This window comes from Erithacus rubecula (assembly GCF_903797595.1).
Source record: "Erithacus rubecula genome assembly, chromosome: 1".
Taxonomy (NCBI): Eukaryota; Metazoa; Chordata; class Aves; order Passeriformes; family Muscicapidae; genus Erithacus; species Erithacus rubecula.
In genome coordinates this window covers 15,536,622-15,562,868 of record NC_136658.1, presented here as the reverse complement: position 1 = coordinate 15,562,868, position 26,247 = coordinate 15,536,622, and the positions used below count along the sequence as shown (strand labels likewise).

The 26,247-nt window shown below is 38.0% G+C and overlaps 1 protein-coding gene and 1 long non-coding RNA gene across 2 annotated transcripts in view; one reads left to right on the top strand and one right to left on the bottom strand.

The window, feature by feature from the left end:
- NECTIN3 (nectin cell adhesion molecule 3) overlaps nt 1-10,762 on the top strand; it is a 56,777-nt gene extending 46,015 nt beyond the window's left edge. Inside the window, exons 6-9 of the mRNA XM_079317117.1 lie at nt 1,862-2,000; nt 3,341-3,422; nt 9,229-9,291; nt 9,774-10,762. Coding sequence (XP_079173243.1) covers nt 1,862-2,000; nt 3,341-3,422; nt 9,229-9,291; nt 9,774-9,950 — 461 coding nt within the window. The 3' untranslated portion in view covers nt 9,951-10,762. The remainder of the gene's footprint in view (nt 1-1,861; nt 2,001-3,340; nt 3,423-9,228; nt 9,292-9,773) is intronic.
- On the bottom strand, nt 10,605-14,670 carry LOC306807596. The gene is made up of 2 exons (XR_013775750.1): nt 12,249-14,670; nt 10,605-12,192 (listed from the first exon to the last, which is right to left on the bottom strand). It is a non-coding gene; the product is annotated as an uncharacterized lncRNA (long non-coding RNA).
- Between the last annotated feature and the right edge of the window lie 11,577 nt (nt 14,671-26,247).

The window sequence follows — 26,247 nt, the reverse complement described above, 5'->3', positions numbered from 1 at the left end:
AAAACAAAATAAAATATAGTAATAATAGTAATGGATAATGAAGGGGGAGGGAACAAACCAAGTGATGCACAATATTTCTTTCTGGGTAGTTTCCCCAGTTTATATACTTGGCATGGTGTTCTGTGGTGTGGAATATCCTTTTGGGCAGTTCAGGTCACTTGTCCCAAATATGCTCACTCCTGGTTTTCTTTTGTGCAGCTGCTCACTGGCAGAGCGTGAGACACACACACACAGGTCCAAGTCCTTGACTTAGGATAAACACAATTTATCAAAAACCAAAGCATGGATGGGTCATCACCATTATTCTCATGCTGAATCCAAACCATTGTACCAGCTCCTGAGAAGAAATTACCTCTATCCCAGCCCAAGCCAGGACAGTTTATAGTATCTGATGGACACATGGAGCTTATGCCAGGAAAGCTGTTACGTAAATCAAAGGTTTAAGGCATTCATCTTTGAGTTGTGAAGTAATTTCTGCAAGTTGTTACTCTAGGACTTGATTCCTTAACATTAGGGAAGTCACAGAAAAAAAAAAAAAAAAAGCTTGCTTCAGTTTTTTTCATGTTACTTAAATATACATTTGTGATTGTGGTCCCAGGGGAATATTTTTCAATAGATTTTTCATAAGCAGTGAGGGGACAGGAATTGCTTTATTAGAGTGCAAGTGTTGTACTTTGAGTTTGTTTTGTGGTTTTTTGTTTTTTTTTTAATTGAGGGATTTTTCTCAGTTTTCTAGCATAAAGCAGAACAACATTAGAAATATGAGGAATTGATAAATCATATTGCATAGTTTCAGGGTTTTTGAATAGACCATACAGCTGAAGAATGTCTCAAAGTTTCCTTTGGTAAGAGATTAAATAGAGAATTGTTGTTGCATTTGGACAATAGGTGAAGTACACTGCTATAGAAAAACATTGCAGATATAGAACTATATTAATTTTCAATTCCTGTTAAATTTTCTGATTCAGTAATTAATGTAAATGAGAGCATTATTTAATGTATGCTGCCTAAACTTTGTGGGTAAGTGTTTAGTGCAGCTGACGTGAATTACTCCAATTGTGAAACTTTTTGTTGAGCCTGTTGGTGCAAGTTTGAAGCATTGATGAGCTTAAGTGAAAATATGTTAGCAGCTTTTTCAATTTTGAGACTTACACATTTATTTCTAAGCATAGTGAAAGGAATGGCCTTTAAAGACTGACAAGTATGTTAATTCGGTATGAATGTTGTTCAGCATTGGATTTGATAATGCTAAGGTCAAAAGAAAAATGCTTTAAGAGGAAAAAAACCACAGCTTTTTCTTTCCTCTTATTAAAATTTATTTAAGATATTTGTAACTTGAAGTCCTAAATATCGTTGGTGGTGTTAGGGTTTGCTTTGATCAGTGTAAGCCATGTATTTAGTGTTTGTTTGCATGTTCATTGCTCCTAGTAGTATATGGGGTTTTTTAACACCGATTTTAAGTTTTTCTTTTTTGCTTTCTGCAGACCTAAGGTCTTTAAAGAAAGATTGTCAATAAACCATAGTTGCCCAGGTTTTTGAATTAACTCCTTGTTAGCTCATGCAAGTGCAAACCATATATTTTGTTATGTCATCTTACCTTGAAAGTGAGAATGAAAGCATGCTGCTAGTAGTTAATAAAAGTAGTCCTTGAAATCAGGTTTAGATTTCATTAATTCTCTTAATTCCCCCAGTTTCTTAGTTGGATAAGTTGAGGCAATACTACAAAAGTGCTGCTGCAGGACAAGGCTCTGTTTGGCAGTGGAAGGAAGAAGCATTTCTCAGAACAACCCTGAAGTATCTTATCTGAATATTAAAAGTATATGGACTTCTTAAAGTTGTAATCTATGCTATCACATTGCAGATGTGCCCTTTAAGCAGACATCTTCTGTTGCTGTAGCAGGGGCTGTGATTGGAGCAGTCCTTGCTCTTTTTATCATTACCATCTTTGTGACAGTGCTGCTGACCCCAAGGAAGAAAAGGCCAGCCTATCTTGACAAAGTGTGAGTATGTCTTGGGCTTTTTTTTTTACTCAGTTGAAAGCAATGTTCAGAAAGCATTTGTTCTATATGGGAATTTAAGTGTCTGACTTAACTTAGCAACTATTCAGCTTTGGTAATTCAAGGCTCTATTTTCAGAGTAAACAAATGTGAAATCACACTTTCATTTCTGAAAAAGAAATGAGGAAGATGAGAACTACTTCAGAAGTAGTAAAATGCTTTATCTCTTGAGAAGTTTGGGGGTTTTTTGAAGGAAAACTACTAATGGATTTAACTGGAGGGCAAGTAAAAGTTCCCTCTTGACTGATGCCAGTGACTGCTAGTTTGTTGTAACTGTGGGTCTAACTTGCAAATAAATTTGGCCATGCTTTGCAGATGTGAAGACCCCCTAAAATTAATCCTGAAACGTTTGTAAAATTAAGCAGGCTCCCACAGATAAGTGCTTAGAAATTACTGTCTTGTGCTTTCTGGAATGTTGGTTGTTTCTTCAAGTCTCTGGCACAGACACGCAGTTTACTTTATTCAATGTGATCAAACACAAAAGAAGGAAACAAAAACATCTGAAAAGATGTTATCAGTTAAAGTGGATGATGTCTAGATCCTGTTTGGAACACACAAAAAAAAGTGACGTGGGCTTAGAATATTTGTGAATGAGTTTTCTTACATCCTATATATAGTTAAAGTGAATGAGAAATGTTATTAATGTTTGTATATAGTTACTAGAGTCAAATAACTTAGAGCCTTCAGCATAAAATAAGTTTCCTCATTTGCACTGAGCTAGCAGGATGAGTCAAAAGTCTTCTTTTTGAGCAACTTCTAGCATGGTTAGAAATGCTGTTTCTTGTTTGTGTCTCTTAAATTCTGTATCTGAAACATATTTATATGAATGATCTTACACATTTAAATTCTTTTATAACCATTTGCTTTCACTGAGAAAGTTAAAATAGAGAAAGTCTTGCTCATGAGGCTTTCTCAAAGGCTTGTTAAGGAAAGACTATAGCTAATAATGCTGTTCAAGCTGTATCTCATAATTTAGAAACATTGTTAAATACCAGTATTGTCTAATCCTCCTTAGTGGGAGTGTATGGGGGGAAGTTCAGTCTGCCTAACACAGGATGCAATAAATTACAGGTTCTGGGTGGGACTTTTCTACAAAAAAGTGTGTGGCTGAATAATAGCCAGCAGTAGACATGTTCATTACAATATATCACATCTGAGTCATTGCTGGCTGAAAAGTGTTTGTCCCTGAGTACTGAGTGTTGGGTGATTTGGCAGTTAATGTCTGACCCTTCAATTGGACTTCACAAACATGATGTGTCATACTCATTCCCTCTTTACTACAGGATTGATCTGCCACCCACTCACAAACCAGCCTCATTTGAGGAGAGAACATTGTCAGTACCACAGAAAGAAGCTATGCTTCAGGTGAGTAATTGTTTATATGCATCTTCAATTGACTCAAGAAAAGTGTTAACTATGTTAATTTGGTCTGGTTTTGCTTTCCTGGTAATATATGGAACCTTTCAATGGTTTCACAACCAAGCTGTTTCCCTACATATGTGGTATCTAAGGTTCTTATCTGTATTGTTGAAGTTATCCTTAGAAGTCAGGAAACTGGTAGACAGATCATCTTGTATTTCTAACAGCCTTTGATAGACACAGCTCCTTTTGAATTAGAAAAACCTGTATTTGAAATTCAGTGGTGAGAGATATATATAGCTTTATAAAGCAGTCTTCATAAGGGGGGAAATGATGCTTGGTAAACTGAAAAAGTGATATTATCATCAGCTCCCTTGCTAGTAGCAACTGCCATTCTTTTGAGTTACTAATGTTTGAGGGGTGGGGATAGATTGGAATTTGGGCTTTGACATGGCTAATTTACCAAAGTATGATTCTCGCTGAAGATCACTATTTAGATCACTTTTAAATACTTGCAATTATGTAACTTCTGTTGTCATCTTTTTGCACTTAATCAGCAGCAAAAGACCCATACCAGTTCTATGACAAACAGTTGAATTTTTAGTGTGCTTTTAGGGATAGCTTCTTTTCATCTAAAATAATGCTGTCCAAGCAAGACAGCAATAGGATAAACAGTATTTAGTGTTTGTGTGGGTGTAGTCTGATGAAACAGGCTCGTAGAAGTCACACTGGAAAGCTAATTCTAGCTAATAAAACAGTTTGAATGTGTGGGGAGCAAAGAAGGGTAGGGCTATATTCTTCCTTACAACATGGTTTTGAGAGGGATTGGATTGCTTGGGAAACTCCTGGTGAATTCAGGCTTCTCTTGCACTAGGCATTATAGAGAAGATCTGTTCTTGAGAGATGACTTAAGCTAATGTCATTGTTATTACACTTCATATAATAAACCAGTCAGTTATAGATCCTGGCCATGGCCTCTGAAATGTCTTTTTGTGTGTGTGTTTATAATAAATTAATCAGTTAGATTTTTAGTTCTGCCTACCTTGAAGAAAACTTCCATCATCTGTGTGTGTTTGTAACATTAGATTGCAATTGTCAGTATGTACCATAAATAATGTGATTCTAACCACTGAGTGTTGAATTGTAACACTGAGCTAATTAAAACAATCATTTATTTGTAAGAAATACAATTTTTCAAATACTATGGTGTATCTTTGCAGCTTTAAGGAGCTATAAAAGTACTTTTGCCTTGAGAAGAAAAATCTTTACCTACCTTTAAGAAGAATTTTGATGGAGTTCTTAATAACATTGAAAATATTCTTGTAGATTTTCTTTGTGATTGATGGTTACTAAAGCTCACTAAATATCAGTTGCTGATAAAAGCTTTCCTTATGTCATCAGTGTTACAATGGGTAATACTTGTGTATATTGTTGTTGGGTGAAGCAGGAAACTATTCTGAGATTGCTGCCTTTAGTAGCAGCCTGATGATTATAACATTGTGAAAGTAGAAAACATTTTGTTGGCATAAAGAAAAGTAGGTTTTCATCTTCTTAACTTAAAGGTGGTATAGCACCGAATATGACAGAAAAGAACCAGTGCTTTTCTGTGCTCAGCTTGGGCATCATAGTTATTTCTTATGTTGCTGCAGTGCTCAACAATTGCAATTGTTGAATCATTCTTCTGCCAATATTCCTGCTTAAAGTATTTGAGAAATATTCTCTTGCTTATAGAATCAAAAGATATGGTCTATTGTGGTATTTGTGCATCTGTAGTGCTGCTAGATGACAAAATGACAAGACTAGGAAATGCAATTGTTTGTCCTTTGCAAAGTAACTTATAAAGGAGGTAGACATAAGAAAATGTCTACTTTATTACTTCTTCAGAACTTTGCTGTCTTTGAATTTTTTTCTAGGTTGTGCTTACTGTGGCTTCTGCTAATGGGTACTAAAGAATTTAGACTGAAGTTGACTGTAGTCTTGGAATGTTTGATTAAACATTTTATGAAAATGTATTTTGAAAATAGAGAAAAAAACCATAAAGAGACTGAATCGAATATTTGTTTTCCTCGAGTTAGATAAACAGAGTTTTAAGTTGTTTTGAGAGGAGAAAGATTCCTCTCCAGGTTAGGTGTTAGCTAGGCTTTATTTAAGAAATGGATGTTGGCATAACACTGTTAGTGTACCTGTACCTCTCTGTGGAACTCCAGAACTGAAACTACCTGGAGCTGGAGGCTGTCTTCCCAGCTGATACTGCCTCTAATCAGTATGTACTCTGTTATGCTTGAGGCAAGAGCTTAATTTTATCTAACAGAAATAAATGTCAAAATACTGGCTTTAGCCAAGAAGTGATTGGTTGCATTGTTTTGGTGTAACAAGACATTTGGATAGCTATAAAGAGACAAAAGAAACAAATTAGCCTGTCAGGCTGTCTCATCCTGTGTGACTGAATGTCTGTACTCACCACTGTACTACCTGGTGTCCCAGTTGCTGCCTTTCCTACCCAGAATGAGATACCAGGTGAGCCTCTCACTGGGTAATTCAGATGTAAACTCGTGCATCTGCTGAAAACAGCTGTAGGGGAAGTGGCACTGCTTTGTCAACCCCAATAGATGATCAGTTCAGCCTGGATTTAAATCATAGGCTGCACAAAGGTGCAAAGTAATGAAGAGTGAATTTAGATGGTGTCTTCTGCATACTCACAATAACTTAGAATTGAAAGTGGATTTATTCAATTTAGGCTGATTCTGGTAAGTTGTTATAAATAATGTGCAAGTTTTTCAGTCATCTTTACTGTTATTGTTCAAATCATGGACAGTAGCTTTTTTTTTTTTTGATCTTGTAAAGTATTTGAGATTCAACTGATGATGCTGAAATTCTCCTGTTTGTATCCCAGCAATCACTATTTAATTATTTTTATGCATATCTGAGTCAGCAGCTGATGGTATTAAATTGAAAGGAAGTATTCTGGACCTCTGAAAATACTGGATAGCCAATGTCTTTTATGGACACTTCTTGAGATTTGGAAACTTTGTTTACTTTAAATATATGTTATCATTTATATGCTAGTGTTAATAATGAACTACCAGTATGTACCAGTACTATCTTAGTGAGTACTTGTAATTTCTCTGTACTGGTATTTGCAGATACCAATTCATGTGAATCACTTCAGATCTGAAAAAAAAACTGGCTCACTTATGGCCCTAAAAGCATGAGGCAGAAGCCCAAAACATAGGAATACCTTGAAAAAAATTGCATTATAGCTTTATTTACTATGAAGACTGTAAGTTCATCTTTGTCAACTCTTTTGTCAACAGCACTGTTGCTTTTGTCCGGGTGTTGTTTTAATAATCACTGCCATGGAAATACTATTCTGTTACTCAGAACTATTCATTACATGTAATGTGAAAGTGGTGAACAGCCTGAAGGTTATATCCTTGGTGAGAGAGGAATCTCTGCTTGGCAATGTGGTTTTTGAGGTGAATCAGGAAGAAGCTGAGCAATGGGAGAATTCCAGTGGCTTAAAGAGGAATTTTTCTATTGCATAATATTTTTAAAAGGTGTGTAAGATGGTCCATTAGTTCCAGCAGTCCTTGGAATCATTATAGTTCACTTCACTGTTTCAAACAATATATTACTAAGATGCAAAAACTTCTTTACTTTCCTCTACACATGCTTGAGATGGGCAGTCTTTGACAATGTGAAAGAACTGAAGTTATTGCTTCCTTGACAGGTGGTTCTGAAGGAAAGAGAAAAAACATGTTTTGCACAATGCAGTGCAACATTCAGAGTTGTTGAAGGATTCAAAATTTAACAAGGCTCTTCTGCACCAACAGGAGTAAGAGTGGGTAAAGGAAATGCTGCCCAGTAGATATGTCTGGCCAGATTTGTAGCTTGGAAAAGTGCCTCAGTTACTTAGCCAAGCAAAGCTTTTTACCTGTAGTATTTGTATTACTGATCAAAACAGTAAAGAAAAAGGTGAAGTTGTCTTAGCACCATTAAAAGCATAAAATACCATTTAGCAAATGATGATGTTTCTGAATCAAATTTGAAAACATCAACCACTGAACTATTAAGTGTAGTATAATACTGATTCATTTATAGATTATGGCTCTCTTGCACTCTTCAAGTTCTTTTTCCAAGGCTTTTCATGCAGGTGGGAATATCTCTTCTTTGATGAAAAAGGAAGCATTGTTATTATTTTCCTTAAACCAAAGAACTGTTTAGACAAATAAGATTGAATGGATGGGAGCACAAAAATGCACATCCATAAAATCATCTGTATTGATAAAGGACCTTGCAATAGGGGAAAAATTTACCAGATAGGAGTTAAAATAAGGCACATTTTTTTTTTTTTTTTGTTAGTGGATGCCTTTGTAATGGGATTTCTAAACTGGAAGAGATAAAAAAAAGTAAGGTGAAGTTTTTGGTGAGATAATTGATTTTAGCCATTTGAGGAACTGTTCAAGAAAGAGAATTCATAGAGTAAAACTGAGATTTTATGAAATTCTGTAAAATGTAATGGTAAGATTGCAAACTTCTGTTAGGAATCCAAGCACAGAACCCCAGATAGTTTCTTGCAGGAAGAGACAGGCTGTGTAGCTCAGCACCAGTTTTGTTTGACAGAATCCAATGATTTCGGTTGTCACTTGCTCCGTGGCTGTAAAATGTATCATTTCATTATCTTGCAAAAGTGTTTTCTTTTCATGCGTTATGAGATGATTTCCTTTGACTTGCAGTTTTAATTGAATAACCAACTGGACTCTTCTGGTTTTCAGTGTGTTTCTAAATCATGTCCACATCTACTATTGGTAGAATTTCTCAAGCAGATTTTTTTTGTTGTTGTTTTCTCTTATTGTGTGGTGAACTCATGCTCTTAGCTCAGGTATGAAAGAGCAATGCTGCCTGCTAAGTGGTAAATCACATATTCTCAGAAATTCAGACTGCACTTCAGGACTTGAGAGGCAAAAGCACAGTGACTTTAAGGGCAGGAGGGGACACTTTGAAATGGAATTACAAGATAAGTTTGACAAACTAAAGTTGGAAAAACAGACCTGTGAAGATGGTGAAAATAACTGTTGGAGGAATGGAGACGGTTAGGAAATAATTAGATTTTTACCCACTGAGTGGTCTACCCATCAAATCCATGTCTTCTCAGTTTAGAGACAAGGATGTCATGTGACAAGGCATCAAATGCTTTGCACAAGTCCAGGTAGGTGACATCCATTGCTCTTCTATTTTCCACCAACGCTATGATCCTGTCATACCCACTAAATTTGTCAGGTTCAATTTGCCCTTAGTGAAGCCATGTTGATGGTCACCAACCACCTCCTTATTTTCCATATGCCTCAGCATAGTTTTCAGGAGAATCTACTCCTTCATCTTGCTGGACACTGAAGTGTCACTGACCTGTAATTCCCCAGGTCATCTTAACTTCCATTTTTAGACCTGAGGGTTTTGTTTCCCCTTTCTAGCCAGTGGGACCCACAGGCCTGCCAATACTTCTAATATAGGATGGATAGTGGGTTAGTCACTTCTAAGTGCAAGTGTCTTCAGAACTTGCAAATGTATCTCATTAGGTCCCATGAACTTGTTCACCTTCAGATTCCTTAGATGATCTTGACCCCCATCTCTTACAGTGGGCAGTTTGGCTGGGTGGAGCTTTTGAATTGTAATAAGGATTTTAAATTATAATCAGTTAAGACATTTCCGAAGGCAGAGTGTATTTTGGGATGACTGGTGTTTTTGTATTAACCAAAACTGTTCTGCAGTGTTGAATCTTGACTTGTTTCCCCTGTAACTTTTCTTCTTTCAGAAAGAACATTTTGCTTTGCAGAGCCAGTACATAGAGAGAGATGCTGGAAACTTGCAGCAAATGGTAAATAATAATAATATGGCTTGAATTCCCAATTGAAGCTTTGATTTCATCTTATTCCATAAAATAAACTTAAAATGTTGGTTTTCATAATTTGAAAAAAAAAAAAAAATTGTCCGTCCTGGTCAATAACTATTGGATTGTGTGGGTTAAGTGAAAAGTGGCAGTACCAGTTTACTGATTAATTTGAATACTTTAACACTCCAGCTTTCATTTCTTGGTGAGTAACATAAAGCAGAGGTGTGCCAACAGACATTTTTGTAGTTGGTGATTTGCTCTTTGGACTTATTGAGCTTTGCAGTCCAAATTCATTTGAAATCAGGTTACCTCTGTCTGTTAGTGGAATTTTAAAGTTCCTGTTTCTTTATTCATAGGATTGTCTTGGAGATCATGTATCTTTGATTTTGCTTAAAGTTCTACCAAGAATAGGAATTGCAAGTTCTATGCATGAACTATGAAACTTATTACTTCTTGTGTGCATTTAGAATGCTGTGAATGGAAGGCAACTTACTTGTGGGGATGAAGAGCCACAGGAACAAGAGGGTCTTCAGCCTATGTATCCTGTTTATCAGCAAACTTACTGCAAAAATTGGAGCAAGAGATACCCACAAAACTCAGCACCTGGAAGAGTCTACATCAATCCAAGGGAACATTATGTATGATTCTTTACCCAGATGTCTTTAACAAGGATTTAAATTCCCATTGAATATATGTCCCTCATGCCTTGTTGGCTTTCTTCCCTAAAATAATTGGAGTTTTTTTCATGTGTGAAGAAATTGTATGAATAATTTTAAATAGTTAAACTATTTGAGACTTGCCTCTAGTCTTTGGTATGTCTGTGTTTTTGTAGTAATATCTATCTGCCAAATGAGGAAAGCCACTTAGCTTAATTAGCCTTCACAGTTATAAGCTGTATAACCTGTATTAATTGGTTGGCACATGCCAATATGTAGTTGAGCTTTTTGACTGGCTATCTCTGGGAGCATTTTCTCTAGATATTTTTCAATAACCTTACCCATATAAAAGTGAATTAATATGAGCAAGACAACTGAATCCCTTGTGTCATGTGCAGTCTCAGGCTGAGAAATTTTTTTTCATCTTAGAAAACTTGGGATATGATTTTGACTGTCTTAGCTGTTGATTTGTCAACCAGCTCTACCTCTGTCAGTCAAATGAACAACTAGACTACCTCTCAAATACTGGCTGGTCCATAAACTACACTGTTTTCCCACCTTGTTAAAAGTGAAGCAATTGCCTTACATCAAAAACTTTTTATTGTCTGTTGATTCTGCCTGTTGCTGGCTTTGCTTATACAGTTAGATCTACATGAAACTTAGTTGAAGGCAGTAGATGACTAGGCAGACAGAACTTTCTGTGAGTGTCTTTTGTGAAGCTACATCTTACCCTTAAACTGCTGTTTAGCTGTTTTCCCAAGTATGACTCCTATTTTAGATGCTGCAGAGTTTATTTTCCTTGGTAATAAATACATCCCTTGTTTTTTCTCAGTTTGCAACACAACTGCCTGTGCTGTGTTCTTATGTCTTAGCAAGAAAAGAAAAGTTTCAGTCAACTTCAAATGCTTGTCAGCACTGTCATTTAATCTTAGCTAGTAGTAACTGGCTAAGAAGTAACTGGAGAATGTTCTGATGTTACCAGTGCTAACAGTATCCCACATGAATCTTTATGTGTCTGTGGTAATGCTTAAAAAATTAAGCATATCTTTCTAGAAAAATAAGTTTTCCTGTAAACTAAAAGGTAAATATTTAGCAAGTAAAAAATATGTATATTATGTGTTAGTGAGCTCATAGGACAATCTTACAATATTTTAAGACAGTAGAAAAATGAGTTATGTCTAAAATTTACCAGAGAAACTTAACAGACTTGAGTATTCTCAAAGTATGTATGCACATAAGTACAGAATGATGATTTTTGGTCAGATGATATGAAGGACAAAATGTTAAGGATGGCTGTGTCACGCTGAACTAGCTGTTGTACAGAACTGAACATTACTTCTGGTATATTAGTGTGTTTCTCTGCAGATGGTTGGATTTTTTTAGAGGCAAGAGCCAAGCAGTAGAAGCAGCAGAATTGAAAGCTGGCATAGGTGAGTGTGCTGCAGGCAGGGGCCATTGTTAAACCTGCATTCATCTCCATCACAGTACAAGTTAGAGATCCCTGTCCACAGCAGGGCCAGGTAAATTAAATGCTTCTAGCTTGCTGCAGGTAGCAGCTAGATTATGGCTTGGGTACCTGTGTTCTGGGCACTGTAGAAGTAGATATTAGCTGTTCTCTTGTAAGCAGCTTTCTGTTAAATGATGTAGTTGAAGCTGACGACTGAAGGAATGGCAAAAAGAAAGGTTGGACAGAACCTGCTACTTGGGAGATGTATTTGAAGCATTGTCACCTTGCTTTTCTGTTAGGAACTGGGCACATTTATGTGAATTGATCAGTTCTTTTCAATTTTAAAGTTTTCTGCTGTATTTGAGACCTAAAGAAGGGCTTGTGTCCTCCAAAAATGTTTTTCCATGATATTAGTTTAAGTAGCTACCTCTGCACATGAGCATTGCCTCACCTATCCCTACATTACTGCAGCTCCAAAAAGCATCAGCTGTCAGAACATTTGAAACAAAACAGTGTCTTAGCCAAATGAATGACAGAACATTGAGATGAACTGTATTGCTTAAGATAATTTGATCAATATTACTGAGCAAAACTTGATACCAAAAATATTTGAATAGATGTTATAGAATGGTTCAAAACTGTTGCTGTGGCAGAGCTTCCTCTGCATTCATTAGTACAATGTGGTATTGAGCAGGTGATCATTTCAATCCCTTTTGTAAAAAACAATTACTTTGGTTTCAGACTCAGACATCTTCTACTGCTTTTTATAATTATTTGCAGATACTTTTTTTTTTTTTTAGAGGAGTTAAAACTTTGGGGGAAGGAAGAATGCTATCAACAAAGCTATAATTGTTTTTTTTAATTTGTAAAAATAGATTAAAAAATAAAAATTTAATCTGGCTGTTTTGTCCAAGTTACATATCAAGAAACTACAGAAAGATTTGCAAACTTCCCATCAGGATGTAGTTTGCCCTGAAGTCATTAGGGAAGTACATAATCACCTACAGGTTTATTACCTGTGAGAAATAGTTTCTTTGTAATCTGTTCAGGGACATTTAGTGTATTAGGTTTTTGAAATGTTGCTTTTAGTTTTAAGTGTGGCTGGATTTGGGGGGAGGGCATTTGGCATAGAATGCTCAGAAGAGAACAGAAAAAATGTCAGCTGATTAGGCTTTCTCACTGAAAGGATTGTACATATAAAAGTAAGTCTGATCTGCTTTTTTAAGATGTAGAAAATGTCCTTTTTTATTTTTGTACATTTTCAAATGCTTGTATTTGTAATTTGATTGGAATAAAAACATTAAAAACAGAACATTTTCTTCTGTTGTTAAGATTGCTTAAAATGCAAAGTCTGGTAAAATGCATCCACTTTTTTGGTGGTATGTTTCTTTTGTGGTTGTATATGCAGAACATGTTTTTTGTCCTAACAGTACCACTTTGGAATATTGTGGTGTTGCATGCTGAAATCCTTTCAACTTTTGTCTTACATAACAGGAAGCATGTGTGAAAATTCTCCACTTAGGTGAACTGAACACCCAGAATCACTGGTGAGGGAGGTAGGGAATGAGAGGAAAATTAGTCATTCACATCTCTAGCATTGGTAAATGTAAATTGTCCTCTGCCCAAGTATTTTTAAGTTCTACAAGGTAGCCTGATTATAAAAAGTATGAGATTTAATGCTTGGAATGTGTTCAAAATGACTGTGGATACAATACAAATGAAAACTAAGAAATTGTACTACTAAAAGTAAGGAAACACTTAACAAGGTATTATTAAAAGACTCCCACTGTTCAGTCACAAATTATCTAGTGTATTGAGTATTGAGCTCAAGGAAAACACAATAAAAATGTGTGATAATTTATGAAGAGTGAAAGGAAACTTTTCACGTTCTGGGTTGTTAACTTTTCCTTTTTTCTGGCAATGTTTGCTGCTCTATTGTCCTCTGAGGGATGCAAGTTCAAGTGCTATGTTGTTATATAGGGAATTAAAATTTATTGCAGTAACTTTTTAATGCCACAGACCTGAAATCACTCTATCTGAACCACTGTGTTGTGTGAAGGCTGAGTGCTTTACCAACAAGTAGCTGCAGAGCAGATGAAATTGTTTGGACAACTTGGGCCACTTCAGAGGTTGCTGACGAGGACAGGTAAAGCTCCAGGTGAAAAAGAAATGTCTGTGTAGTTTGCTGCTTGTCTGCCCTGTGGGAGGTGGCCTGGGGTTTTTTGTCCACCTGTGGCACATGTCCAGAGCATTGGGAGACTGGGTTTGACCTTCTGACAGAAGGTGAAGATGTGATATTTCTGTGATGTGCATTTATTAAAAGGTATGTGGTGAATATCTTAATACCTTTAGCTGAATTATATTGAAAATGCACAAAAAATACCTTGTGAATCTTAGTAGTGATAATTCAAACAATGTGAGGAACCCATGTAGGATGTGTTAGGCATTTTAATCTGCATCGACAACCTCACAGTGAAATTTTTTCTATACTTGTTTTGTGATCCTAGTTTTGGTTTTATGCAATATCTAAATCAAGATCCTTCAATTGGCACCAGAAAATAAATTGTATTTAAAAGCCTACAAGTCAAGCTGTGACTCTTCTACACCTTTGTGGGACTAGTAATCAGGACTGTAAATTGGAATTTACTTATTTTGAGACCAAGTTGGAAATCAAGCAGACTCCAGCTTCCTCATCAACTATGATAAATTTGTATTTCTGTGCAAGGCTATGCACAAAATGCATAGAGTGTGCTAAATATATTAAAACGTCATTTTAATTTGACTGAGTTTAGCCACAGATTTATTACATTCTCGTCTGAAATTTTATTAGGTTAAATTAGACTTATTATCTTTCAGAGATTTACAGGAAATAACTACTCTAGTACTCTAATGCTGATTGTCAGAGGAAGAAGTTTAAGATATGCTGTAAGAGATTCCACCGTCCTTTTTTTATTGTCTTTTTCCCAATGTTAGATTTTATTTGTTCATTACTGTCTTGGATCTCTGAATTATTACTTCTAATAGTGTTGCCACATTAGATCCTGTTCTTAGGAAGGTGTGCCTGCAGGTTCATTTTCCCTGATACTTTATCTTGGCTGTCCTATTAAGAAGTCTCATAGTCCTCTGTATGACTTCAGATATTCTGTGCTTGAACAACTCCATTCCTTGACAGCAAAATATTTTGAGCTAGTATTCTTTACCCAGTTCAGCTTATAACAAACTCCAGAAAATGACACTGTCCCTGCTGATGTATGGCTATATGAGCAGTGCAGTGGTGAACCCACAGGAAATGCTTCAGCCCTGCCAGTTGCCTCCTGGCTGGTCAGTGGAGAGGCAAACAGCTGTCCAGGTGTGGTCTCTGCTGTCATCATAGTGCTTTGTACTTACAAGAAAAAAAATTCAGAGATATACATAACTTTTCTGAACTGCTGTAATAATTTGGGAATAATTGCTTTCTGGCAGTATTTGTGGCAAAAGCTTAATTCCATGTCAAGCAGAGCAGTTGGATTTCTGTCTTATGTTTGACTGACCTGGCTCTTTTAAGATGAGACTTCAGCCACTGATGTGATTGCTCCTATTAAGCACAAAAACTGAAGGAGCCTGACTTTAATCCCACAACTAACAGAGTTCATTGCTTCCCTAACGTGAATTGAAAGGCAAGAGAGAAATGGCTATGGGCAAATAAAATGTCTTTGTTTTAGCTTTGAAATTCAGATTGCTGGATGACATCAAATGCAGATTGGTTTATCCAGCTAGGCTAAGCAAATGGACAAAAGGCTTAAGAGGTGGCCAGGGGAAGGAACACACTATTTCAGAGTGTGGTGCTTTGTTAGCTATGCTTGTGACATCTCAGTGTGTTGCTTACTTTCGTCTGGATCAATTTCCTGTGCCCATAAATGCTGCTAATGACCTTGCATTAGTGGCAAGAAAAGACCAAACAAATATTGGGCAAGGCAAAACGTTTCACCTGTTTGGATGTGGTTTGTCTTGGTACTTCAAGACATTTTAAAACTGACTACTACAAGACTGGTTCTTAAAAGTCCCACTAGTTTTAACTAAAAAGTCAAAAAAGTCAAACCATCTGCTTTGTTTCCCCCTACCCTGAATTCTTTCTGGGTGGACTTCACACCTTAAGTCACACGGTTCAGATGTATCTACTGCATATAACAGAACTGAGTGGTCTCTAATTTTTTAGAGTTGGTGTGGCCCTTACCAAGTTTTCTGTGAACAGAAATATGGTTTTCCAGAATATCTCACTGTGGGATAGTGATCAGCCAGCAAAGCCCTTAGTGTCCTCTGACTTTGTACATTCAGTGGTATAAACCAGAACTTGCAAGTTCTTCTTGCCTCTGTTCTTTCACTGTATGTTTCATTCAGTTTCATTGAGTATTAGTAATGAAAGTGTTTCACATCTTAAAAATGCCTGCTTGTTTCTGTTAATTCAGCAGTTTGTCTGTCTCCTATCCCTTCCCTATAGCTTTGTTCCTTCTATGTCCTTTGGGTTTTTTCTTTGTTCAGTCATCTCATATCTCTTTTTTCCAGCTGAGAGAGGTAGCAGTCTCTTCCCTGGGACTTCCATTCTTTTCTATTTTCAGCTATATTTTTTTTCACTAATACACCTAGTTAGGGCTTTATTAACAAGAAAATACCTAATGGAGTTCTAAGAACCAGAATAGGTTCTATTTTGTTTTGTATTTCTCTTACCTTTCTGCTCTGAATTCTTGGGACAGTTAGGTACTTTTCAACTCCATATGGAAATGGTTGAGATTCTGTGCTGCTGAATTCTTTTTCTCCTCTTTCATGTTCTGTAACAGCTTGAGGGATGTGCTGTGTCTATGTTTAACTCCAAGTAATTTTCAAAGTGGAAAATGGGAAACTTGTTGACATCAGATATTCTCGTTATAGCTGCACAAGTGAAGATAATGTGACATTGCAGATGGTTGAATTACCTGACTTTCAGGTAATAGGTGATGTAGAGTGAGCAAGAAAAAAGTCAAACATGAAATGGAGTTTGGAGGAAACAGTTCCTGCTTTGATATTTATGACATGATATTTAGTCCATTACTTGCCTATTGCCTTCTTGAGACAGGATAGCTGGTGATAATAAAGTATTGTATAATAATAATGTAATAGTAGGGCTAGGAATTCTCTGTCAAAGCAGTGACTGTTTTCTGAAATAATTTTAAATGAACCAAAGGTAACCATTGTCTAGAAAGCTCCTCAATTTTGGATGTGTCCTAATAGCAGGAAGAATCTGGTTAATTTGGATGTTGATGCTGCTTAGCTGATGGTTGCAGGTTACAATATGTTATCCCAAAGCCAGTTTGGAGACAGAGAGATTTGGAATTGTCACTTTCAAATGCATTGAAATCACATCTGACTTTCGCCCTCTGCTTAACATGAGATCTGTATACAGATTAATTAGCCACATACCTTTGCCCAGTCTTTCCAAAGATTCATCTAAAAAGCCAAAGATAATTGAATTTTTAGTGCCACTGACCAGACTCAAGTGCGTGATTTGCAGAGCAGGTGTAATTGACCTCATGGGTGTCTATCTGTAATAAAATGCCCAGTGGATACTTGTATCTAAAAGCATTGATTATACAGTAAGTAGTTTGAGCTACTGTATTGGGAAATAATTCAGTCTTTTTAACTGAAGAAAATCGAATTGACTAAGAAAATCTATTGTTTTAAAGAATGCTGAGGGAGGGGGGTGGAAGAAGCTGCTGTCAACACCCCAGAATACAAAGTGTCAGCTGAAAGTAGAAAACAAGTTCAACTACAATGGATTAGTCGCAGCAAGTAGTGGCATTGGCTTCTGCTGTAATGGAAGTTTCAGCTTTCAGGGAAGTCTTCCTCTTGCAATAATACCAGAAGACGATTCAGAGCTTTGCAAGCTTTTTGACTTTGCTTGGAAATGCCATCAGCCTTTTGTGTCTAAAGACAAAGCTGGGAATGCACAATGGAGATGCCTGAATGTTGCACGTGCTCACTGCACCTGGGAACCTCAGCAGAAGGACTTCTGCTGCCATTCAGCTTCTCTTGACATCAGCAGTTGGATTTAACTCTGGGCTGCTTTGTGCCTCCCCTTGGCCTATGCTGATCCTTCTAGCAATATTTGGGGGGGGGGGGGGGGTTGTTTGGTTTTTTGGTTTTTTCTGTGATTACTAATGTTCTAAAGTTAAAGGAGCTGATGTTGATGAGCTGCTGAGATGGTGACTTTGACAAACTATGGCAGATCATAGTATGGTTATGTAGTAGGCTAAAGGATGCCCTGAAGTGTTTGGAGCTGCTTTGGACCTACCCCAGCACCATTTGGCAAGTACTATCCTGAAACAGTGCATTAAAAGGAAGAGCTTCCTTAGGAAATTCCATGCAGTCATGGAGGTAGTAGGTTTGGGGTTTTTTTCTGCTCTTAATGTTTGATTACAACTCACAGCATAATGTTTATAGGCAGGTGGCATCTTAATTTGATCACATACAATTCATGTCTTCCAATTCCTGAGTAGATGTTTGGTGAAGGGGGGAAGAAGAACCCAGTGAGGTGATATGCAAGTCAAGTTGAATCTGAAATCAGCACATTAAGAGCTATGCTTAAGCACTTTATGTGGGATCTCCCTGATAGTTTAGATAAAAGTTGGACAAGCTGGGCACTTACCATTATGTGCTGAGCTGTAGAGATGCCAAACCTTACAAAAAAACTGGGAGGAAAGTTTGTTAAATTGCACTGAACTAACTCCAGCTTGCCAAGTTGCTGCTTATGCAAAAAAAAGATTTCATTGATCTCACACAGTAATACTTCTTTCTCTCTTTTTTTTTTTTTTTTTGTTGTTGTTGTTGTTGTTGTTGTTGGGGTTTTTTTAAGATTCAGGGAAATAAGCAGAAGAAAATTCTTGTAATCTTCCTACACACAATATGTGTATGATGAGATGCCTGTTGATTGATGCAGTTCAGGAAACCTTCTGTTCGCTGTCACAAACTCCATCTTGGCATTTCTTACGAGTTTAATTGTATCAATAATAGCACACTCCAACAGCAAATGTTTGCTGGCTTTTTAAACTGGAATTTTGGAATTCTCTAGGAAATCTATGCATTTTTCATATTTCTTCTGAAGCCTGTTAGCTACTTCCTCTTACAAAGATAGGCTTGCTGCTCCTCTGCATCTAACTAAGCATTGCTTTGTCTACTTGGAGATGGAAACTTTATTTTGAAATATCAGTTATTGTTGCCCATGCTTGACTTACATAACAAGTTCTAAACAAGACCCCTCTGGTGCTTTTGATTAACCTGTTCCCTTCCCTTTGTGATTTGGAATCTGAAGTCTTTTTACTGAGCTTTGTATTTTCTGTAAGTGTGTGCATTTAGCAGCTGTATTTGTTTTAAATTACAGTTAATTTAGACTTGCCTGACATTTTTGAAGATGGAACTGAAAAGAAAGGAGGGAGAAAAAAAAAAAAAACCTCATAAAATAAATTACCAAACTGGACGCTGGTATGTGCTACCACCAAAATGCCAAAGGACCACTTTAAGGGTTGCCACTGAAGTCCCACTTGTTTGCTGGAGCACTAAACAAATAAGGCTGAAGGGAATGGTGATTGTTGAGGACTACTGTGCATCTGGATAGCACTCACCCTATCTCAAGATAGCTTCCGTTGTATTAAGAGCTTGTATCTCACCCTGATTAGCAACAGGAAATAATTAAAATATAATCAGGCTCTCTTCATTAGAAATGTTCTTGAATACTTTGAAAACTGTCAAATAACTGTCTTCAAAACTGAATGCTCCTATAAATAAAGTAAAAGAATAATGTTGTGTCTCCAATATTTTTTTGTGCATGTTTGGCTCTAATACCAGGATAAGCACACATTGGTTTTGTAAATGCAAAAGACTGAAGCATTTTGAATATTTATACAGACAGGCCAGTTCTTCCATAAGGCTGAAATTCCACAAAGTCACCATTTGAAGTCAGCTGGTGAAGGGATAAAGATGAAGTTGAACCTGAGTGTGGAATGTGTTTGACTCTGAGCTGTTGGCACAGTAATACAGGTGAGCTGCTTGTCCTGCTGTTTGCATCTCTCCTGCCTTGGGCTAGTGCCCAAACTGAAGTCTTTTGTTTAGTTAAAAACTACCAAAGGTACCTTTTTGTCTGTTCCCCTCTATGAATTGCTCTGCTATTATTGAAATGCTTCTTGTTCACAAAATATGTTCAGTGAGCACATGGGGCTGCCCATAATAGGTTTTATGTATCTTCAATTAAAACAATAAATGTCAGGACAAAGTGATTGTGCTTCCCCTTAGGCTCATACAGTCAGTTAGCAGAGGAAGCTGGTGGTTGCTGCCAGGTAGGTGGTCAGTGCTGCTGCCCTCATTAGGTCTGTGATTGCCTGGAGTAATTATTGTGCAGCTTAACATTTGTGCAGCCAGCTGGAAGATACAGAGGGATATAAAATGATGTGACCCTCATGATGGAATGCTGCTGTGCCCCTTCAAGTGAATGTTCTCTTTTGAAACATGGCTTTTTCCTGCTTTTTCCTATTTGAGAGAGCACTGTATGTACAATGAAGTTGCTTAGACGAAACTGAAGCACTTCGTTGTTTCCCAAATTGCAAACCTTGGAAAAAAAGCATAGATTGAATTCCAATTTGAGCTGATATTGAAATTTTTCTTAAGAGATCCTACTCTTCCATTCAGCCTTTGTGAAATCTGAAGGTGCATGATTTATTGTGAAGTGAAACCTAGTTGCATTTTGCAGTCTTCTGCAAATTCTGCTTATCAGATTACCTGGAAAAAAGGTCCTGCAACACAAGTAAGTTTTAGGTTTATTTCTGTTCTGTATCAAGTTTTTGTTCTTTATCGGTATCCTCTATCACTCATGTCTTTGCTCTTAATAGCTGTGTCTCAGAAAAATTATTCAGCTATAATATTTCCTAATAATTAAGGGGTTTTTTCCCTTGGTAAATGAAAATTGCAGTCTAGCCAGAGAATAGATCTCCCTTTAACTGCATATTTGTTAATAATGCCACTTCTTCCTGTTCATGTGAGTGCACCTTGGCATGCAAGAAGGAACTGAGGAAAGAAAATCCTTTTGCATCAGGATGAGACACCTCCAGCAACTGCAAATGGTACTGCAAGGGCCTCTGTGCCCAGAAATGTGCTCCTTGTGTGATGTGGTCTGTCACAGGTACAGAAGCTGTGAGACAGCACAAAGGCTCTGTCTGAAGCTGATGGCTTAGCAGTGATTTCGGTTAGTGTGTCACCAGTGTGAGCCACACTGAATGTGCCCTGTGCACCCCACACGTCCCTGCTGAATGCCAGGATGAGCTGTCAGCCCTGGCAGGCTGCTCCTGTGCCTTTGAAGCTAAACCATATGGAGTGTGAGTGCAATTAAGGCACTACTGCTTTTGCAGTTGCTTGCAGTTCCAAATGACTAAAGATGCCCTGAGTGCTTAAGGAATTGCTTAAAATATAATGATGATCATCTTAGTGAACACAGGAGAAACTGGTGGGATGCTTTTCCCAGATAGAATCATATATGGTGCCAGAATTGCCTACCAATACTGAACTGATGGTGTGAATTTACAAATGAGGAGAAGGTTTTCTGAAAAAAAAAAAAAAGTGTCCTAGTTTGGCTTCAACTGTACGCTTGCTTCATTTTGGAAGTCTGGGTTTTTTTGTCACCCATAGTCACTACAAGAGACTTGCCAGTTTCTGTCTTTTATTGGAAGGGCCAAGGTAGAGTGCTCCAGGAGGGGCTTCACAAATAGAGGGTGGAACTGGCTTTTTCCCTGGGCCTGCTGACCAGGGCACACTGCTGCAAGGTGGAGTTCACTAGAGCACTCAGATGTTTTCCTGGCTAACCCTTGCTCTGTGCTTTCCCAGTTCCTGCATTTTTTATTGTATGGATCACCCTGAGCTTCTACAACTGAGGAACTGAATCCTGCCATAGACCTGGTCTGATACATTTGTGCTGTGCATAATAGCTTTGATGGGTAGTGGCCACTGAACTTCAACATTGATAAAAAAGTTGATTCTCCTATAAAGGGAATATTTTCTTTGTGTGTTTGGTCACACTGTGGGTTTGTGGTTTATTTGTCACACTGCAGGGGCATGGTTCACTCTTTGCTGCCATGGTAATGAATCAAAGGTTATCAGCAGCCCAGCAGTCGTGGCAGATGTAGCTGCACTACAAGCCTGGTCTCTCATAGTGCCTTTAATATTACTTAAATATCTCCAGAGACCTGCTCTGGAGATTGTATTTCAAAACAATCAAAATAAATAATTATTTGTAGATAGAAAAAGGAGCAATGATGTCATTTATTGCCCCTGTTTCTTCATAATTCTGTTGTAAGGACAGAATCACTTTAGCAAGTGATCACAGAGCTTGGCTTATTGCAACATGTAGTTTCCTAACAGGGATAGTTACTAGTAAATATATGTATTGAAGAGTATAACTGGTCTTCTACCTTTCTCACACATCTTGGGTAATTCGTAATTTAGACATTTTCCCCAACTTTTCACAGCATTCAGGAAGCTGCCTCTAACTTGCAGACTTATTAAACTCCTTGTACAATAAAATCGTATTTCACAGTACTATCCCTGCATCTGTTTATTTTGCTCAGAGCTGGAAAGTGGAGGCATGTGAAAGGCAAAGCAACCTTATCCAGTGAATTCTGCTGGCCTGTAGGTATCCTTCCCTATTGGCAGAACTTGGATATAATCTGATTTAGGTTAAATCACAGGTGGATTTTGCTCTGAGTCACTGCAACACCCAGATTCAGGGTTTATGGAAAAGGAAGACAAGGGGTTATGAGTGGAAAAGGATGTGGCTCACTATTTCTCAGAAGAAAGGCTGATGTACCTCTTTATGTGTGCAAAGTCTAGTAAAAAAAAAAAACAAATAGCAATGTGGGATATACACACCCTGAGTCCCAGGAGACAACCCCTGAAAAAGCAGGATGATGGGCTGTGTATTATTTGGCTTCATAAATAATTTTGTCAAGGGGGAGGAATGGTCCACTCCAAAAGTGTAGAATTTTAAATTGTGCTTTTTATTCTTTCCTTAACTGTTGATCCATTCTGGAGTTTCTGAAAACATGAGTTTAGACCAGCAAGGAAAGAGTAAAATGTGCAGTTTGCTCCTTTGGATGGGTGGTCAGTCTAAGAGACACGTTCATCCCAATTGTAATGCTAGCAGTGAAAGAAGGCTGTATCCAGACTTTACTAAGGCTGCCTGAAAGTGACAGTGCAAACAAGCTTCTGAATGATGAGATGAACAGGGAAAGAGGAACATGGATTAGTTTTAGATTGCTAGCTAAACATGAGGCAGACTTCTGCTGGAAACTCACTTAGGTAACATTTATGAACCTGGGGACAAATGCTGTCTGAACTGACAGCAGCAAATGAAAGCATGCCTGCTGAATTGCCCAAGCTATAAAAGAAATCAGAGAGCACAGAATACTTGTTGCTTTGGGTGTAACAGATATTGCACTATGTACCTCTCCAGCCTTACAAAGTGCTTACTGTGACTTTGAAATTTTTTTGTGTAGTTCCAGATGTTTTATCTGTAGAAACCCTAAGTAAGTAGTAGCTGTGCTTCCCAGAGAGCAGCAATGCTTTCATCTCTCTGGTTTGGATGATGGGTAGATCAAAAGCCTAGAGAGTGAACTGCTTCCCTGTTGTTAAATGCTTGAGCTCTGAGACAGTGGTGTCTGGGGGAGGTGAGTATGTGAAAAATGTCCCAGTAAATCTGCTGGGACATATGGAGTACTTAAGAACTTAAAACTAAGACCTGAAGGATATCTCAGGCTGTGAAAGTAAGCTTCCCTGCTGGCACTTCGAGTTGCTCATATATTCACTTTCACTGACTGGCATTGCTTCACGTGTAAAGCTGTTGTTTTGTGGAAGGCTGTTTAAACATGTGACAGCTCTGCTGGCTGGGACATCCTGATTTCCAGCTTACAGGTGTATTTGGTAAATCCATACTGTTTGCTCCTATGGTGAATTGTCTTCAGATTGAATTCTTCCTTCCTGCTGTTATGGTCTCTGTAGCTGTATTCCCTGGGCTGGTTAAGGAAGTTCAGCTGTCTGTTGGCAATGCCAGATTATTGCATGTGACTCCCTAATAGATAAATAGTTCCTGAGCCTTTGGCTGGCCTGCTTTGTTGTGAGCACTTGTAACTTTGGTTCTTAAGTCTCATACCAGATACCCCATCAAATCTCACACATAACATCCATGCTTTAGCTAGTGTTATTTATTAAAATGCAGAAGAGGGTGGGGGTTTTTTCTCCAATCCACACACATGGGAAACAGCATGAGGTTCTTTACCTGCATGGGGTCCCTTTGCAGCATGTGGTGGCATTGTAAGTGCTCCCAGTGGCTAACAGAGTAATTAACCTGGGTTTAATTATTTGAAATGCTATATTTGCAGGAGGAGGATACATAATATGAACAATGAGGCATTAGGATGAAATTAATTCCATCAGAGTGGCCAGGAAGTCCTGCAGAGCAGAGTTGTAGTGCACTTGAAATCCTACCAATTAGTGTGTGAGCCCTCTGGGCCTTGCTCCTGTTGCTGCCTGGAAATCTGTAGAGCAGTAGAGCACCTTAAATCAGGCATAGCTGGAACTGGAATTGCCTGATTGCCCTCACCCAAACTTCTGTGACCTGCAGGGCACCTGCTGCCAGGGGCTTGCTCAGTGATTTGTGCTGCTTTTAGAGTCTGGGTGGTTTTGTATTTGGAGTAGATCATAGTTCTACATAGATGCTTTGTTCACCAACAATGGGGATGGGAAGTTGGGGGTTCTAACAGCAAAGGGATCTTTGGAGGAGACCCTACTTCAAGGGCACATGGCAGGATCTGAAGCTGTTGTTTAACTCCCTTAGAAGGCCCTGCTGTTAACAGTGCACATGGGTCTCAATGGCTCTCCCCACCCTCAGCATTTTTCACAGTAGAGGTATGGGAAGATCCAGGGATAAGTCAGTGCTTCCAGGGACTGTGAGGAAACAAGCCACAAGGAATGGGAAGGTTTCTTCTGGTGGGGATCTGCTATTTCATACCAATAATGGGGTGTTGCTATACAGGAAAGAGAATTTAACCACCCTCATTAAGCTACTTGGTGGGCAGAAAGCAAAGCTTTTGTCTCTGCTACAGTTAATTTTTCAAAACAGAAAATCTTCAGTAGGGGGTGTTCAGAACCAGCTGGAACAGAGTGGCCATTATTTATCCTGAAGTTTAGCAACCACATACAATGGAGTTGTATGGAAAATGAAAATTTGGGATTGACTTTTTAAACTCCATAGTCCGTATTCTCATATTACTTATTAATTCTCCTGAGGTTTAGTGTCTTCTTACAAAATAGCAGTAGTTCCTCAATTTATAGAAGTAATGAGGAAGTATTTGCAACTTCTGACTTTTTCAACATCAATAACTCTTTACAACGCAGGTAGAGTCATGGTAATTCTGTCTGATTTTGCTATGTGAGTTTAATGCTTTGTGGCAGCTTTGATGTCTGCTAAGCCTCTATTGTTCTGCAACTCAGAGGATTTAAGTGCTGGAAAAGTTATTAGATGTCTTCAGTGTGTTTCAACGATGTACAGACTGTCTTAAGATATTCTAACATAGAAAACAGCCTAAAGCCTAGGTGCTATTTCTTATTATAAATGCAAAGCATTAGATGTCAGGGGCGTGGTCAAGCCAAACAATTGGGAATGTTTTAAAACAAGTCCTCCTGTAAAAGGGCAAGGAAGAACTGGCCTTTCCCCAGTAGCTGAGCTGCTTAGATGAGGATGGAACCCACAATGCTCTGTCCCTTGCTGTTGGCTCTCTCACATGTCTGAGATAATGAGAGAGCACTAATGAGCTGCAGGCCCCTAGCAGAGGCCAGGGAGGCACTGGGCAGTGCTCAGGCTGCACAAGCAGCTCCTGGCTCGTAGGGTTTGCAGCCCCAGTGCCCTCACTGCTGCTCTAGCTGAAATTTGTGGGTTTCTTCTCTTTCTGGAACTAAACTTCACAAATCAATGTTGCCATGGAGAAGCACCTCCTCATCATCAAGGGCAGACGATGAACTAATTAATTGCAGAAATCTGACTGCAGTAGTGATAATACCCCTGGGATATAAAACAGTTTCCATTAAATTCAAATAGCCATTTTCAGGGAAGCAGTATTTCCTTCAACATAATGTAGTGCTGGCTAATCAACTATGATATGAAAATTTAGGCACTGATGGATGTGTAACCAAGAATGTGGATGCTCCGCTAGTTATGAGTGAATAGATATTTCTAATTTCTGCCTTCATTTCTACAGATGTGGGTATAGCAAAATAATGAAAAGGTTCTTTTATGCACATTTGGAGCACAAACTGAAGATACATTAATTTTTTTCCATTCTTTGACATTTTATTATTGGTAAAAATGTGATACTCTGATGCAAGGAAGTTTCTGATTGCCATAAGATTCCTACATAACTGTTGTCCCTCTCTTTTTTTCTTTCTTACCCATTTTGCTTTTGTCTAGGAAAGTCCTTAGCCTTGTCTCTGCTGTCCTAAGCTGCTTGCTGAAGAGCATTATTAAGGAGCAGAATGTAACAGGTTTAAATAGAAGTGATATTTTAAATCTTGCTAGCATGAAGACATTGATCATTCTCATATCAGGGGCACATTAAGAATGTCAAAAAACTGGAGAAAGAGGTAAATACCAAGTTGCTTGCAATTCAAAAATGGATTTTTAGTTGTTAAGTAAAGCAGGTTAAGCATGGGAGGGAACCTACCTTTGCAATGGCTGTGGGAAGAGGCAAATGGAAGATGCCACCAACAGCAAGGGGCTGGTGTGTCAGGAGGAAG